This window comes from Paroedura picta, chromosome 10, assembly GCF_049243985.1.
Source record: "Paroedura picta isolate Pp20150507F chromosome 10, Ppicta_v3.0, whole genome shotgun sequence".
Classification (NCBI taxonomy): Eukaryota; Metazoa; Chordata; class Lepidosauria; order Squamata; family Gekkonidae; genus Paroedura; species Paroedura picta.
The window spans coordinates 86,167,028-86,181,657 of NC_135378.1; the positions used below are offsets into that span (position 1 = coordinate 86,167,028).

Here is a 14,630-nt window from a genome sequence, read left to right on the forward strand (position 1 = left end):
AACAAACCAATACCTTGAAGCTAATCCAGTCTCCAACCTGGAGCTAGAGTAGTTGGGAGCGCACAGGCAGAATGTCGCCCCAGTTGGGCCCCTTGCAGCCGCATTCTGCACCAGATGGAACTTCCGGAGAATCCCCTTCGTGGCAGGTGACCAGAGAAGAATTGATGCAAGATGGGAAGGAATTTTCTGTCATCCACACCATGCCTTAGAATCATAGAATCATGGAGTTGGAAGGGACCTCCTGGGTCATCTAGTCCAACCCTCTCCACTATGCAGGACACTCACAACCCTCTCGCTCACCCACTGTCACCTGCCACCCCCTGAACCCTCACAGAATCAACCTCTCCTTCAGATGGCTCTCCAGCCTCTGTTTAAAAATCTCCAAAGATGGAGAACCCACCACCTCCCAAGGAAGCCCAGTACACTGGGGAACCGCTCTGTCAGGAAATTCTGGATGATTAGCCAAAAATTCTATTGAATTAATTTCATCCCATTGGTTCTGGTCCATCCCTCCGGGGCAAGAGAGAACAACTCTGCTCCATCCTCTATATTAGCGATCCCCAACCTGTGGGCCGCGGACCACATGTGGTCCTTCGACTAATTGGAGGTGGGCCTCGAAGGACGCCTTCTCCCCCCCTGGCCCTTTATCACACTTCGGGTGTCCTTGTCTCCCATCACTCCCAGGTGGGACTCTCTCATTGCAGAGAAACAAGCTCAGGGTTCCCATTGATTTGTCATTGTCATGAGTTAAAATTTCCATGAAAATAAAATGTTCATTGTTGTGGCGTGTCTGTATCTTATTTTGAAGGGATGTTTAAACATTACCATAGTGACCAGAGAGCGTTAGGGCAGTGGTTGAGAGTAGAGGAGTAAACTACCCCCCCACACACCGGGCCTGAGTAAAAGGCGTTGAGTAGTCCCCGGTGGGTGGTCCCCGGCGTTGAGTTGTCCCCGGTGATAAAAAGTTTGGGGAGATGGCAGCCTTTTAAATACTTGAAGATGGTTCTCAGATCCCCTCTCAGCCGTCTCCTCTCCAGGCTAAACAGACCAAGCTCCCCCAACCTTTCCTCCTACGTCTTGGTCTCCAAACCCCTCACCATCTTTGTTGCCTGGACACGAGACTCCACTTGATAGACCTTGTCCCATTTAAATCTCTCTTGGGCAGGATGACTACGAAAGCAGGGACGCAGGCAAAGGAGTTTTAAGCCACATGGCTTTTCTGAGGCCAGCCCAGCTCAGTCCCCATGTGGCATTGCACTGGCCCCCGGATTAGACTGAAAAGGGCTTGCTTCACCTCGTGATCCAGTGAGCTGAGAACTCAAGACCTGTCTGCGTCCCTGTAGAAAAGCAGGGTCTTGCTGTTAATGGGAGACCTTGTAGGTGCCGAGTGCTGAGTTCATACATAGAGCTGGAAGGTCCTCAAGGGTCATCTAGCCCACCCCTTAAACTATGAAGGAAATTCACTAGTGGGGGGTGGCCAAACTAGCCCTCCAAGTGTCCATGGACTTCAACACCCATGAGCACATGCTGGCAGGGGCTCATGGGAATTGTGATCCATGGAGTTCTGGTGAGCCGCTCTGGTCACCCCTGCTCCGGACATGGAGGAGAGAGTTGGGCTACAGGGCCCTCCTCAGCTCAGTTGGCTTGGTTTATGACATCAGCGGTCAGGTCAGGGGGGGCTCTCCCCCGACTGGCAGATCCCCCCTGGCTGGGAGGCGGCAGGTCGACTGTCCTGCTGCCCGATGACCGGGCCACGCATTCCGACACAAGGACACGTCCCGGGCTAACATCCGATGCGGAGCTCTCTCTAGGAGAGGTGAGTCCCTCCTCGTGCCGCGGTGGGATCCAGAGGGCAGAGTGCCTTGCTCACACGCAGGAGGCCCCATCTCAGTCCCTGGCGTCTCCAGTCAAGAGGATGGACTAGGCAGGTGACCAGAAAGGGCTGGGGGACCCTGGACAGCAGCTGCGGGTCAGAGTGGGCAATATAGCCCTTGATTGACAGGGGGTCCGACTCAGAGGCTCTGCAACAAGGGAAGTTGGAATACCACTCTTTTCTGCATGGGTTAGACCCCGTTTGGGATATTGTGTCCAGCGCTGGGCTGTGAAAAGCGGGTTGTAGAAATCAACTCTTCTCCTTTTCCTTCTCCTTCTCCTTCTCCTTCTCCTTCTCCTTCTTCTTCTCCTTCTTCTCCTTCTTCTCCTTCTTCCATGCCACATTTCGCCACGCAGAATGGAAATCCGTCCGCCTTGAGATATAAGGACAGATGGACTCCCATCTTGCTGTATCTGAAGCAGGGACTCCCAGAAGCTGCTCTCCTGCCACCAATTCTGTTCGTTTTGAAGGTGCTCCTGAACACTGGCTCTTTCCTCTTGCGGCAAGCCAGGGCTCTAACCTTCTTCTTCCATCCCCACATGCAGGGGCTCCAGCATGGCTCACCAGATGCCACCGCAGCTGCAGCTGCAGCCGCAGCCTCAGCCTCAGCCGCCCCGGCCGGTCCTGTGCATCCCGTGCTCCAAAATGCTGAAGCCATCCTCCGAGGAGGGGCTGCTGCAGGGCCTGGTGGGGGGCGTCAAGATGGTGCTCAGCTTCATCCTCTTCCTGGCCATCTGCGGCTTCTCGGCCTACCTCGGCTTGCTGTGCGCGGCCCTCCTGATCGGCGCCGTCCAGGTCTTCTTCTCCACCCTCGTCCCGTCGGCCCTTCTCATCCTCCAGTTCCTGCTCTCCGCTTTGCTGCTCCTCTTCTGCCTGCAGTGGATGAGCGAGATCTTGTCGCAGCAGTTCCAAAGTCGTGAGCCACTGGGATGACGCTCACCGTCGCTGGGCAGGGCACCCCGGAGGGTGTCTCTCCGTCCGTCCGGCTTCCGTCTTCTTGGACCCGGCTGAGCGCAATGTCTTTGGGGAGGCGTGGGGCTCAGGGGCTTTCCTGCCTCTCCCTGAAATAAAACCACAGTCCGAGGACCACAGACTGCGTGAGGGCCTTTGCTGGCGACGGCGGCCGAGGGGAGTCACCCGGGGCGCACGGGAATGTGGCCGGGCTCTAGGGTGCCCCGGGACTTTGGTGCTCTTTTGGGATCGAGGACTCAGAGCAGCCACCGTGCCCGTGATTCTTTCACTAGGGTTGCCAGTAAGGATGCCACCCTCCTGGTGGGACCTGGGGATCTCCTGGACTGAGTGCTTATCGCCAAGCTAAAGAGATCCACCCTCCTGGAGAAACCGGCTCCTCTGGAGGGTGAATGCCAATGAGGTCCCTCTCCACTCCCTGCCCCACCCGCTCCCGGATCCAACCCCAAATCCAACCCCCTGGCCCTGGGCCCTACTTAGGGTTGCCAGCTCCCAGCTGGGACATGCCTCGTGAGGGGGCTGCTAGGAAGCCCTGCCCACTGACATTGGATTGGGGGGGGGGGGAGTCAGGCTGGAGATTTGGAAGTGGAGCCTGGAGAGGGCCGGGACCTCAGTGGGGCACAATGGCATACAGCCCTCCCTCCCAATCACCCCCTTGCTCCAGGGGAACTGATCTCTCTCGTGTGGAGATGAACGGTGATTCCGGGGGATCCCCAGCTCCCACCTGGAGGCTGGCATCCCTAGAGGGTGGGGCTGGGGGAGGGGCATCAGTGGGGCAGAAGGCTGCCCCATCCAGCTCCCAAAGCAGTCATTTCCTCCAGGGGATCTGATCTCTGCCCCTCAGCAAACCGTTTAAAGCCCAGGAGATCTCTGCTGGCAGAGTTGAAAGATGCAAAGAGAGCAGACCACAGAGCTGCTAGGAAAACTAAAATAGTTTTATTGTGAAGTGAAACAACTTTGTGTGGGAAGGAGAGAGAGAGAGAGAGTAACAGAAATTGTTCTGTACTTGATTGGGGATGCTCAGAATGGGGAGGGGAGCCAAGCGCAGTAGCAGTCTCTTTTCTTGAAGGGGGGGGGGAGAGCAAAGGAGAGAGAAAAAAAACAAGGGGCCAATCTCTGCTGAGAGAAGTTAGGGCTTCTGGAGTGTAGTCACTTTAAGACAAGCTTTGCAACTGGGAACCGGGAAGTCTTTGAACTGGCTCCCTGGCCAATCAGGGAAGACTGCTTTGCTAGGAGGCAGGGAGAAGGGAGTTAATTCACAAAAAGCAGAAAGATGTACACTTACTGATGCCGGTTTTCCAAATATCGAGGCTTATATCCACTTCTGGATATCGCAGGGGAAAAGTAGGGTCACTCCCGATCACTCATGCATGTGACAGAGGGAAAATTTAAAGCACCCAAAATCAGAATGGAAATCGAATTCAGTGTAGACGGGAGGGAATTATTTGAGCTGGCAGTGGGTAAAAAGTCAAGGCTTTCTCAGCCTCCCCTCCCTCACAGGGTGTCTGTTGTGGAAAAAAGAAGGGAGGTGAATGTAAGCCACTTTGAGACTTCTTTGGGCAGAGAAAAGCGGGATATAAAAACCAATCTCCTCCTCCTAGTTCTACTTGTGCTTCTCCCGGAGTCACCCCCTTCCCACGTTCCGCCCTCAGTTCTCCTGGAATTTCCCATCATGAAACGGGAAACCCTCGAAGCCCAAGCCGTGGGCGACCAACTGAGCCCAGAAGATGAGGCAGCTTGTCTCGTCTCCCGGCTGCCTCCCTTACGTTGTGACATCACCAACAGGTGACGTGGTCACTGCCTCTCTGCCTCGCCCTGGTAATGGGCCTGGCCTGGGGGGCCACCAGACGGGAGGCGAGAGGCCGGAGAGGGCAGGTCGGAGGTCTCCATGAGGGGTCCCAGACAGAGCGCATGTGGGAGGCGGGCAGCTTAAGGTTCACATGGCTCGTGAAGACAGCGGCCGGTGAGTCTGCGGGACACTTGCCAGGTCCCTCCTGGGCCCCCAGAGGACGGTGTGGGGTTGCCAGGGGCCAATTGGGGAACTGCTGGAGATTTGGGGTGGACCCTGGGGAGGACAGGGACTTTGGGGGAGGGTACCATGCTATAGGGCAGGCTTTCTCAACCAGGGTTTCCCAAAAGGGGGGCGGGAGTTAATTTTTTTAGAATATATATTTTTTAATCAGTTAAACATTTATCGGGTGATATGACCATATATGATCATGTCGACCCCCCGAGATGCCCAGTGATGGGCCTGGGGGTGGGTGGGGAGGGGAGGGGACCCACAGCTCTGCTTCCCAACCAGATTCTGCATGATTTCTCAACAGTAAAAAAGGCTGCCATAGTCCCCCCCCCCCCATGCAGCCATTTTCTCCAGGGGAACTGATCTCTGTAGCCTGGGAATGAGCGGTAATTCTGGGGGGTCCCCAGCTCCCCCCTGGAGGCTGGCATCCCTACCTCCTTCTGCTAAACACCACCTCATTCTGAAAAGTCGAGGCATTCAGATGAGATCGATGTGTCCTGCCTGGAGGCTGCCATCCCTGGTCTACGGTCCTGCTGGTGCCTTGGCCTTTAGGGGTCTTATCAATCACTTGGGAAATTCTGGCGAGGCAGAGACAGACTGATTTCTGGAATTAGGCCCCTGGCCCTTCTTTCCTTTCAGTAAGGGGCTTAAGGCATTTAAAGCGAACTTCAGGGAGCTCCCCTGACCAACCCTTAGCCTAGCAAACAGACTGATTGCACACCTGGACAAGAGGCTGCTGCAACAGGCATCCTGTGAGGCAGGTGGGACTGAGAGAGTTCTGAGAGAACTGCTCTGTGAGAACTGCTCTAAGAGAACTGAGACTGGGCCAAGGTCATGCAGCTGGCTTTTTGAGAAGGACGGGGGCATCAGACCGAGTTCTCCAGATTTTGATTTCCTACTTGTTGCTGGAATTGCAATCAGTAAGTAATTGGGTGAAAGCAACCCTGCAAGGTTGTTGTAAAGTTGTTATGCTATCAAGCTGTACCTTTGTGCTCACTAGTGACACTGGGTGGTCACAGCTGGGATTGCAATGGAAGAAGCCCAAGCACATGGCTTGAGAGATCTCTTTTTAAAAGCTGGGCCACTGCCCACTTCCTCTTTCTTCCAGGTGAGAAGCATCTCTGCTAGAGAGGAAGAAGCGATCCTCCATTAAACTCTCCTCTCTCTCCATCCGCTGAAGGGTGGGCATGTAGTCCTGCTTGCAAAGCCAGCCATAGGGACTTGCAATGTGTTTCTTTGTAACTACTTTTTAAGCCTTTGTGTGCTTCAATATGGAGACGGAAGGAGATTAATATGATATATATTCATGTGTTAATCTTTCCAGTAAAGATTATTCCTTTTAAACCTCAAAGCACCGTGAAATTGAAACTTTGCCTAATACACAAAGGTAACGAGTAACTGCAAACACTCTGCAGCTCTGTTTTTCTGGAGGGTCCTAAGACCGTCTAGTCCAAACGTTCCAACACTTCTACAAACATTCCAACACTTCTACACAGCAACCAGCTGCGTGACCTGGGGCCATTCTCAGTTCTCTCAGAACTCTCAGAACTCAGTTCTCTCAGAACTCTCTCAGCCCGCATAGAAAATCCTGATGTTTATGGACTGACCGTCTGATTCAGTAGTACGAAGATTCATGAGTACATGTAGTAGAAGAAGAGCTGATTTTTTTGTACTCTATTCTTCATTCCCTGAAGGAGTCCCAAGCAGCTTACAATCACTGGCCCCTCCTCTCCTCACAACAGACACCCTGTGAGGCAGGTGGGGCTGAGAGAGAGCTCCGAGAGAACTGAGACTAGCCCCAGGTCACGCAGCTGGTTGCATGTGGAGACCTGGGGAATCAAGTCCCATTCTCCAGCTTAGATGCCGCTGCTCTTAGCCACTACTCCAAGCTGTCTCACTGATCTTGGAGACAGACCCTCCTCTTCTAAGGCCACTGGCCGTGCAAGTGAAGGTTTATTTAAAGAAAACAAACCCTTTCCAACCAAGTTTTAAGACCAACACATACAAGTAACTGGCTGACATCTCCCCGTATCTCTGTCGCCCCCCAGGAAGATGGCTCCTCCGGAGGAGACAGCTCACCTGAAAGTGCGCCGGGAGATGCCGCTCCCACCCCCAGCCAAATCGTGTTCTTTTATCGGTGTCGCCACTGCCCGGGTCTTCCGGGGTCTCGAGCGGATGCTGCTGCTCCTGGTGGTCCTGATCTACAGCATCTTCCTGGTGGAGATCCTCCTCCACGTGGTCATCTCCGTCTCCGTCCCGCTCGGGGTATTGCGTGACCACCTGCTCCCGGCCATGGGGCTCTTCCTGGATGCGCTGTCCCCGGCCACAGAGGTCTTCTGCAGCCAGGTCCTGGGGGCCCTCTTCCTCTTCTTCAGTGCCCTGCTGCTTCCGTTCAGCGCCGGCTGCTGCCTGCACCTCTTCCTGCTGCCCAGTTATTTTAAGCTGCTGAAACTCACGTGGTGAAGGACCAACAGGGATGGGGGGTGTGTGGCCTTATTTGCAGTTCTCCGCAATACAAACAGCTCCCATTAGCACCCCGGTAATGTCTTTGCTGGTCCCTTCTGTTCATCCACGAAGCTGCCTTATATTCAATCAGGCCGGTATTGCCTGCTCAGGCTGGCAGGAGCTCTCCGGAGTCTCGGGTCTTTTTGAACACTTTTACATCACCCATTACCTGGTCCTTTTAAGTAGAGATGCCGGGGATTGAACTGGGGACTTTCTGCATTTCAAGCAGAGGTTCTGCCCCTCCCCACCCATGGTCCATCAAGGTCAGTATTGGCTTCTCAGGCCGGCAGCAACTCCCCTGTGTCTTAGACTGAGGTCGACCAGGCTGTTTAACTGGAGATTCTGGGGATTGAACCGGGGACCTTCTGCAGGCCAAGCAGAGGCTCTTCCACTGAGCCACAGTCCCTCTCCGTGGCTCTCCAGGGTCTCAGGAAGAGATCCTTCCCATCACCTACCTCCTAGTCCTTTTAACTGGAGACGCCAGGGATTGAACCGGGGACCTTCTAACAGAATGTTGACATTCCTTCGGGCAGTAAAAAGCAGGGAACAAACCCCAGCTCTTCTTGGCCCGGCCTTCCGCTGAGAGCCGGGCTAGAAGGGGCCGGGATCCCCCACCCACCCACCCACTCTTGTTTGTGACATCACCAAAAGGAAGGCTGGCCCTCAGGCGCTCCCTGCGTCAGACGGGCAGAGGTGCCAGCCCCACAGCCCTGGCTGGCCAAGGGCGGCTGCCGAGCCCCGGCTGAAGGGATGGTTCCCCCCCACCGCAGCAGGAACGGCGGGCAGGAGTAATGCTGGGCATTTGGCCCCATGGAACTGCGAGTGAGGTAGGGATGCCAACTCTGCTTTGGGAGATCCCTGGAGATTTGAGGGCGGGGTCTGACGCGGGGAGGTACGAAGTCTCCATTTCTTCCAGAGGATCTGTGTCATCCAGAGATCCGCTGTAATTTCCGGGGGATCTCCAGGCCCCACCTGGAGGCGGAATATGATACAGAAGAGGGGTGGGATACAGGGCGTATGAACCCAGCCGTACCATAAAGAAGCCCAAACTGTCCTACGCAGCCGTCACCAACCAGAAATACGATTCAACACACGGTATTACACAAGGTCTGACTATGCACTATATTTAAATACAAGTAAGGCAAGCATACAGTTGCAACATAATCCTAAATGTGCAAAGAATGCCCTTCTTATCTTGGTCAGGAGGCGAGCTTTGCGTGCGCATTCCGATCACCTTATTGACAATTTCAGACAGGCCTTTTTAAAGGTGGGAGCATTGAATGGCACTGCTAGATTAAGAGACGGTGCAGGGTTTCTTTCTTTGTTTAGTTCAACTTTCTTGACTTTTACCATTCAGAATCCCCTTGAAGCATTCCTCAGGTTTTGAGCAACCCCAGAAGTGGCGCAATCGTGCAGAATGTGATTGGGAAGCATTGCTGAGGACATGCTCACTGGGCCCCCTCCCCTTCCCAGCCCCTCCAGGCCCATCATTGGCCATTTGGGGAGAGGGGGAGGGTCTACACGTGGTCATAGCACCCAAAACTTTAAAGGGGGACAGTGCAGTGTAGTGCACAGGGACACATAAGACTTGGGTTCAAATCCTCACTCAAGCTCACTGGGTGACTTTAGGCCTCCCCTTCGCCTGACCTAGCTCACAGGTTGCCAGCTCCAGGCTGGGAAAAGCCTGGAGACTTTAGGGGTGGAGCCTGAAGAGGGTGTGGCTTGGGAGGGGAGGGGCTTCTGTGGGGTGGAATGCCACAAAGTTCACCCTCCACAGCTGCCGTTTCCTCCAGAGGAGCTGATCTGAGATCAGTTGTAGTCCCAGGAAATCGCCAGTCCCCACCTGTAGGTTGGCAACCTTACTTGGTGCATGGTGGCAAAGATACCATGGAGAGTGGTAGTGCTCCTCGGCATGCCCCCCTGACTTCCTTGCGGCAAGGGGAAGTTAAATAAAAACAGACTGGACTTGAAACCAAGTCCGGCCATTAATTGACCGAAATGGCCCCGTTTTAATTGCAGTTTTTGCATCTGGGGAGAGGACGGGCGGGGACGGCTGCTGCACTTTGTCGAAAGAAATGTGACTTGGGAGGGGCATCCAGTGGGGAGCAGCCCAGGGCTAATCGCTTCAGAGACCTTGCAAAGCACCAGAGTCTCAGCAAGACAGGAGAGCGCTAAATAGTGAAGAAGAAGAAGAAGTGGAAGAAGAAAGAGGTGATAATGAATCAGAGTCACAAGAGGCCCTGATCTGCCTAGGAGCACAGCTGAAATGGACAAGAAGAAATAACTTCATGGAGAAGAGAAATAACTTCGTAAAGAAAGAGGAGAGATAGATAGATGGATGGATGGATGGATGGATGGATGGATGGATGGATGGATGGATGGATGGATGGATGGATGGATGGATGGATGGATAGATAGATGGATAGATAGATAACTGTCTACTTAACTGTGATCTTCCTCTGGAGACAAATCTCAGTGGAACAGGCTTCCTCGGGAGGTGGTGGGTTCTCGATCTTTGGAGATTTTTAAGCAGAGGCTGGAGAGCCATCTGACGGAGAGGCTGATTCTGTGAAGGCTCCAGGGGGTGGCAGGTGACAGTGGGTGAGTGAGTGAGAGGATTGGGAGTGTGCTACATAGTGCAGGGGGGTTGGACTAGATGACCCAGGAGGTCCCTTCCTACTCCAGGATTCTATGATTCTAGGATTCTATGAACTCTCCACATGTGGCTAGCAGGATGCAGGAGATTATTTGAAAAATACCAGGAAGTTCCCGATCTAAGTATGCGAACTAGGTATCTCCTCTGCTGCCCCCTGTAGGCTATTCTTTGTGTGCTGTTGAAGTCATGCACAGCACGGTCCTTGCCTAGGCCAACACAAGCACATGTGACTCTCGGCAGAAAGGTATTCTTCCTGCTGGGCTGTGCTGATTCTCATGTTGCCCTGTTCTCCTTATGTTTCAGGAGGCGGGAAGGGATGCTGACAGGAAATCACGGAGGGGAGAATCTTCTCCAGGGCTGGCGTGATCAGTGGCTTCCAATTGCCTTCCCTTCCTCTCCCCGCAACAGACACCCTGGGAGGGAGGTGGGGCTGAGAGAGCCCTGCCAGAAGTGCTCTGTCTGAACAGCTCTAACTGAACTGTCACTGGCTCAAGGTCACCCAGCTGGCCGCATGTGGAGGAGAAGCGGGAATTGAACCTGTCTCGCCATATTAGCTTTTAACCATGACACCACGCTGGTTTTCTCTAGCGACACATTTTCTCCCCATTTTAGCCTCACAACAACCCTGTGAGGTAGGTGAGGCTAAACGATGGAGGACCCCCGGTGTGCACTAGACTGATTTAAAACATGTCTGCTTGGAAGGCAGGGTTGCCAGCTCCAGGTTGGGAAATCCCTGGAGATTAGGGGGTGGGTGGAGCCTGAGGAGGGCAGAGTTTGGGGAGGGGAGGGACTTCCATGAGCTGTGATGCCTTCAAGTCCGCCTTCCACGGCGGCCATCTTCTCTGGGGGAACTGACCTAGGACAGTTGTCCCCCCAGGAGATCTCCATCCTGGAAATTGGCAACCTCTGAGATTTCTGTGGAACGGAGGGATGCAGACCTCTGCACAAGCTCAGCAGTGGGAGAAGGCTGCGACTCTCACTGCCTACATTTCCTCCTCCCCCCTCCCAGTCCTCTCCACCAGCGCCTTGCAGGGAGAGCGCTGCACCAGGGCTGGGCCCACAGCCGTGACCAAGTCCGCGTTCCTGAGAGACACCCTGACAGACCATGATCCTGCGCATCACCCCGGGAGGCATCCTCCGGTGCTTGCGGAAAATCCTCTCCGTCATCCTGACCATCCTCTTTTGTGACCTCCTCCTGCGCATCTCCTTCGTCCTGCTCTTCTTCCTGCTCCTCCCCTGCTTCATCATCTACGACCACGTCATCCCGTCCTCCGTTCTCTTCGTCCAGTCGACCCGGCCCATCGTGGACAGCTTCTTCGGCCGGCTGCTGCCTTCCCTCTTCGCCCTGGTCCTCTCTCTCCTTCCGCCGGTGATGGCCTTCTACTTCACCAGATACATCCTGCTGCCCGTCTCCATTCAGGTCTTCCACCTCACCTGGTGAATGGCTGCCTGGCTGGCGAGTTCAATATGATAGCTGAGCACTTGCCTCTTGTGGGGTGGTCCTTCTTATGGGATGCCTGGGGTGGTTGGGAGGGAAAGGGCAGGACTAAGATCTCCACTGTGAAGGGGGAGGGGGCTTCACCTCTTCAGGGAGCCCCTTCCACAGAGCTGGAGCTACCAGGGGAAAATGATGCCAGAGGGGTGGTGTAGCCAACAGCCATCTGCCTGAGGACCATAGGTGGTGCATAGAGACACATATAGGTTGAGAAGGGCTCTAAAGGTCATAACTGATACCTTACTGGGAAACAGACAGGCATCCAATAAACAATTTCAGAATGGGTAATGCATATTCCCAGTGGCTAGCTCCTGAGAGGAGTCAGACTGCCGCATTCTGACCCAGTTGTAGCTTCTGGGTTGTTTTCAAGGGCCGCCCCATGCAGAACACCTTGCAGTAGTCCAGCCGTGAGGTTGGTTCCATTCTGTTGAGCAGTCGTGATTAATTATCATGTTACAAAGGACTCTGCTCTGGTTTGGCTTCACTTGGAGTCCTGTGTTCAGTTTTGGGCACCCCAGTTGAAGAGGGATGTTGACAAACTGGAGCGTGTCCAGAGGAGGGCAACAAAGAGGGTGAGGGGTTTGGAGACCAAGACGTAGGAGGAAAGGTTGGGGGAGCTTGGTCTGTTTAGCCTGGAGAGGAGATGACTGAGAGGGGATCTGACAACCATCCTCAAGTATTTAAAAGGCTGCCATGTAGAGGATGGAGCAGAATTGTTCTCTCTTGCCCCGGAGGGACGGACCAGAACCAATGGGATGAAATGAATTCAAAAGAAATTCCGTCTCAACCTCCGGAAGAAGTTCCTGACAGACAGCGCAGTTTCTCAGTGGAACAGGCTTCCTCGGGAGGTGGTGGGTTCTCAATCTTTGGAAGCTTTTAAGCAGAGGCTGGAGAGCCATCTGACGGAGAGGCTGATTTTATGAACTTAGGCAGGTGGTGAGTGGGTGTGCAGGTAGCTGTGAGTTCCTGCATTGTGCCGGGGGTTGGACTAGAAGGACTAGGTCCCTTCCAACTTTGTTTCTGTGATTGTAATGCATCGGCCCGTCCTCAGCTCTTTTGACCCGTATGTGCAAAAGAACCACCCACACACTTGCCTGCAGAAATCTCATTTGAATCTCGGACAGAGCAAGAGTTCAGCGGTGACGCACGAGAGCTCCACGCCGGCCACAGATCTGGTTAGTCTTGAAGGTGCTGGTGGATGCCTGCCCTTTCCTTCTGCAACAGACAGACTAACGCAGCAGCCCACCTTAGCACAGCTTAATCTAGTCACTCAAAATTAAACACTGGCCGGGCATGGCGGAGACCTTGGCATCCACGCAGACAACTCTAGCGTCGTGAGCGATCACGGCCTGGGCTGCCCCGTCCCCTTGCCAGAGGCGCCATGCTCCACTTGGTGCTCTTTGCTGGCGCTGCTTGCAGGGGGCAGTGTGGTCTTGCTTTGGCAGAGAGGAGGGTGTGGCGGGCGGCAAAGTCATTCTCTGCCATGGAAAGTGGGGTGGAAACTTTGCCGGAGGGGCCGTGCCGCCGGCTAATGCGCTCCCCTGCTAGACTCCTTGGCCGATCAGGTTACGCCGCTCTAATTGGGACTCTCCAGACTCGAGGTGTTTGGGATGACTTCAGAAAAGGCAGGAGGGGGCTCTCAGAGGGAGGCGGCTCCGCCCTCCCCAGGGGTCAATTTAATCCTCCCAAAGGAGGACCGGGACTCATGAAAACAGCTCCTGGAACCTTTGAACTGAGCAAGAGGGGGGGGGGGGATATTCCTGTTCAGCGAGGGTGAGAGTGTGCCAGTTTCTCAGAACCAAAAAACCCGGGCCATTGATGGGGCAGCTTGGTGTCGTGGCCTCTAATCTGGAGAACAGGGATGGATTCCCCGCTCCTCCTTCCCATGCCGCCAGCAGGGGGACTTTGGGCCAGTGACGGTTCTCTCAGAGCTCTCTCGGCCCCACCTCCCTCACAGGGTGCTTGTTGCGGGGAGACGAAAGGAAGGTGATTGGAAGCTGCTTTGAGAGTCCTCTGGGTAGTCCAAAATGGTACAAAAACTCTTATTTCCTGGAAGGAAACGGCCGTGTGGGGAGGCCTACCCTGGGGCAGCGTACCTTGCTGATGCTCTTCTCCTCCCCAGACCTCACCCTCCCCACATCCTACCTTCAAACCCCCCCAGGGATTTCACCAACAAGATCTGACAGTCCCACGCAGAGGGACCATTGCCTATGTCCAATGAGGGGTGCCTTACCAGAGAGTCAAGGGACGAGTCACAAGAGAGCCCAATTTCTCACAGGGAGAACAGGGGCCAAATCCTGCACAAGTGGGACAGAAGGCAGAGTCCTTGGCAGGAGTTCCTCGGTGGGAGAAGTGGGCGATAAAGAAGGGAACTGAGCAGAGGAAATTTGCCCAGTGGGGTACAATCGACCAGGAGAGCATCCATGCCTGAACGCCACTGATATGGGTGGGAAATGTGTCAGACCCAGCCCAGTGGTGAGGGTGGAGTTTCGGGAGACACGCCCAGACAGCTGTGCGCAAGGGGCACATTTGTGCATCCTGTGACAGCTGTGAGGGCATTATTAATTGAATTAATTAATTACTAATTGCCAGCAGAGCAGAATTCTGCACACCCTGCTGCAACTTGAATTATCTAATTTTCACTTGGCCTTCGTGCATTCGTATTTTGACTTCATTTCTCCCCGCTGGGGCTGACAATATTCAGGAACGAACAGGCAGGCCCTCGCCACGGACTGGCTCAACTTTCCTTTCCTTCACTTGCAACCCTGTTTTCTCCCAAATTTTGTTGCCCGTTTTGTCCTCACAACAGCCCTGCGAGGTTGGCTAGGATGACAGTACGTGAATGACCCAATATCACCCAGCAAGTGTCCACAGTGGAGTGGAGATTCAAACCTGGGTCTTCTGGATCCTAGGATTCAGAGTCAGAACAACTTTGTAAAAAGAGAGAGAGAGAGAGAGAGAGAGAGAGGAGAGAGTCCCAGCAGTCTAACTGTCTAACTGTTCTTCATCTGAGAGTGAGCAGGGAACAAGTGTGCTCAAAGGAGCAGGAAGTCCCCAATGGAGCCAATCAGGAGGAGATGAGTTGAAAAATGCCCAGAAGTTCCTAATCTAA

General features: G+C 54.2%; 3 protein-coding genes across 3 annotated transcripts; all 3 read left to right on the top strand.

Moving 5' to 3' along the window:
• Nucleotides 1-1,660: 1,660 nt before the first annotated feature.
• Nucleotides 1,661-2,960, top strand: LOC143820044 (uncharacterized). Its single transcript, XM_077302410.1, has 2 exons — nucleotides 1,661-1,816; nucleotides 2,419-2,960. The coding sequence occupies exon 2, from the start codon at nucleotides 2,429-2,431 to the stop codon at nucleotides 2,804-2,806; it is 378 nt and encodes a 125-aa protein (XP_077158525.1). The 5' UTR covers nucleotides 1,661-1,816; nucleotides 2,419-2,428; the 3' UTR covers nucleotides 2,807-2,960.
• Nucleotides 2,961-4,648: 1,688 nt separating this feature from the next.
• LOC143820045 (uncharacterized) lies at nucleotides 4,649-7,405 on the top strand. The gene is made up of 2 exons (XM_077302411.1): nucleotides 4,649-4,805; nucleotides 6,911-7,405. Exons 1-2 carry the CDS (start codon nucleotides 4,783-4,785, stop codon nucleotides 7,323-7,325), a joined length of 438 nt encoding a protein of 145 aa, XP_077158526.1. The 5' UTR covers nucleotides 4,649-4,782; the 3' UTR covers nucleotides 7,326-7,405.
• A 624-nt stretch (nucleotides 7,406-8,029) lies between these two features.
• LOC143820048 (uncharacterized) lies at nucleotides 8,030-11,507 on the top strand. The gene is made up of 2 exons (XM_077302412.1): nucleotides 8,030-8,194; nucleotides 11,033-11,507. Exon 2 carries the CDS (start codon nucleotides 11,129-11,131, stop codon nucleotides 11,462-11,464), a length of 336 nt encoding a protein of 111 aa, XP_077158527.1. The 5' UTR covers nucleotides 8,030-8,194; nucleotides 11,033-11,128; the 3' UTR covers nucleotides 11,465-11,507.
• Nucleotides 11,508-14,630: the final 3,123 nt, after the last annotated feature.

What these genes read in the sequence shown, in the direction of transcription:
- LOC143820044 (XM_077302410.1), top strand. Translation starts at nt 2,429, where the DNA reads ATGGCTCACCAGATGCCACCGCAGCTGCAGCTGCAGCCGCAGCCTCAG.
- LOC143820045 (XM_077302411.1), top strand. Translation starts at nt 4,783, where the DNA reads ATGGCTCGTGAAGACAGCGGCCG. An exon ending in GCTCGTGAAGACAGCGGCCG is followed by an intron (nt 4,806 to 6,910) that starts GTGAGTCTGCGG and finishes GTCGCCCCCCAG; the next exon opens with GAAGATGGCTCCTCCGGAGG.
- LOC143820048 (XM_077302412.1), top strand. Translation starts at nt 11,129, where the DNA reads ATGATCCTGCGCATCACCCCGGGAGGCATCCTCCGGTGCTTGCGGAAA.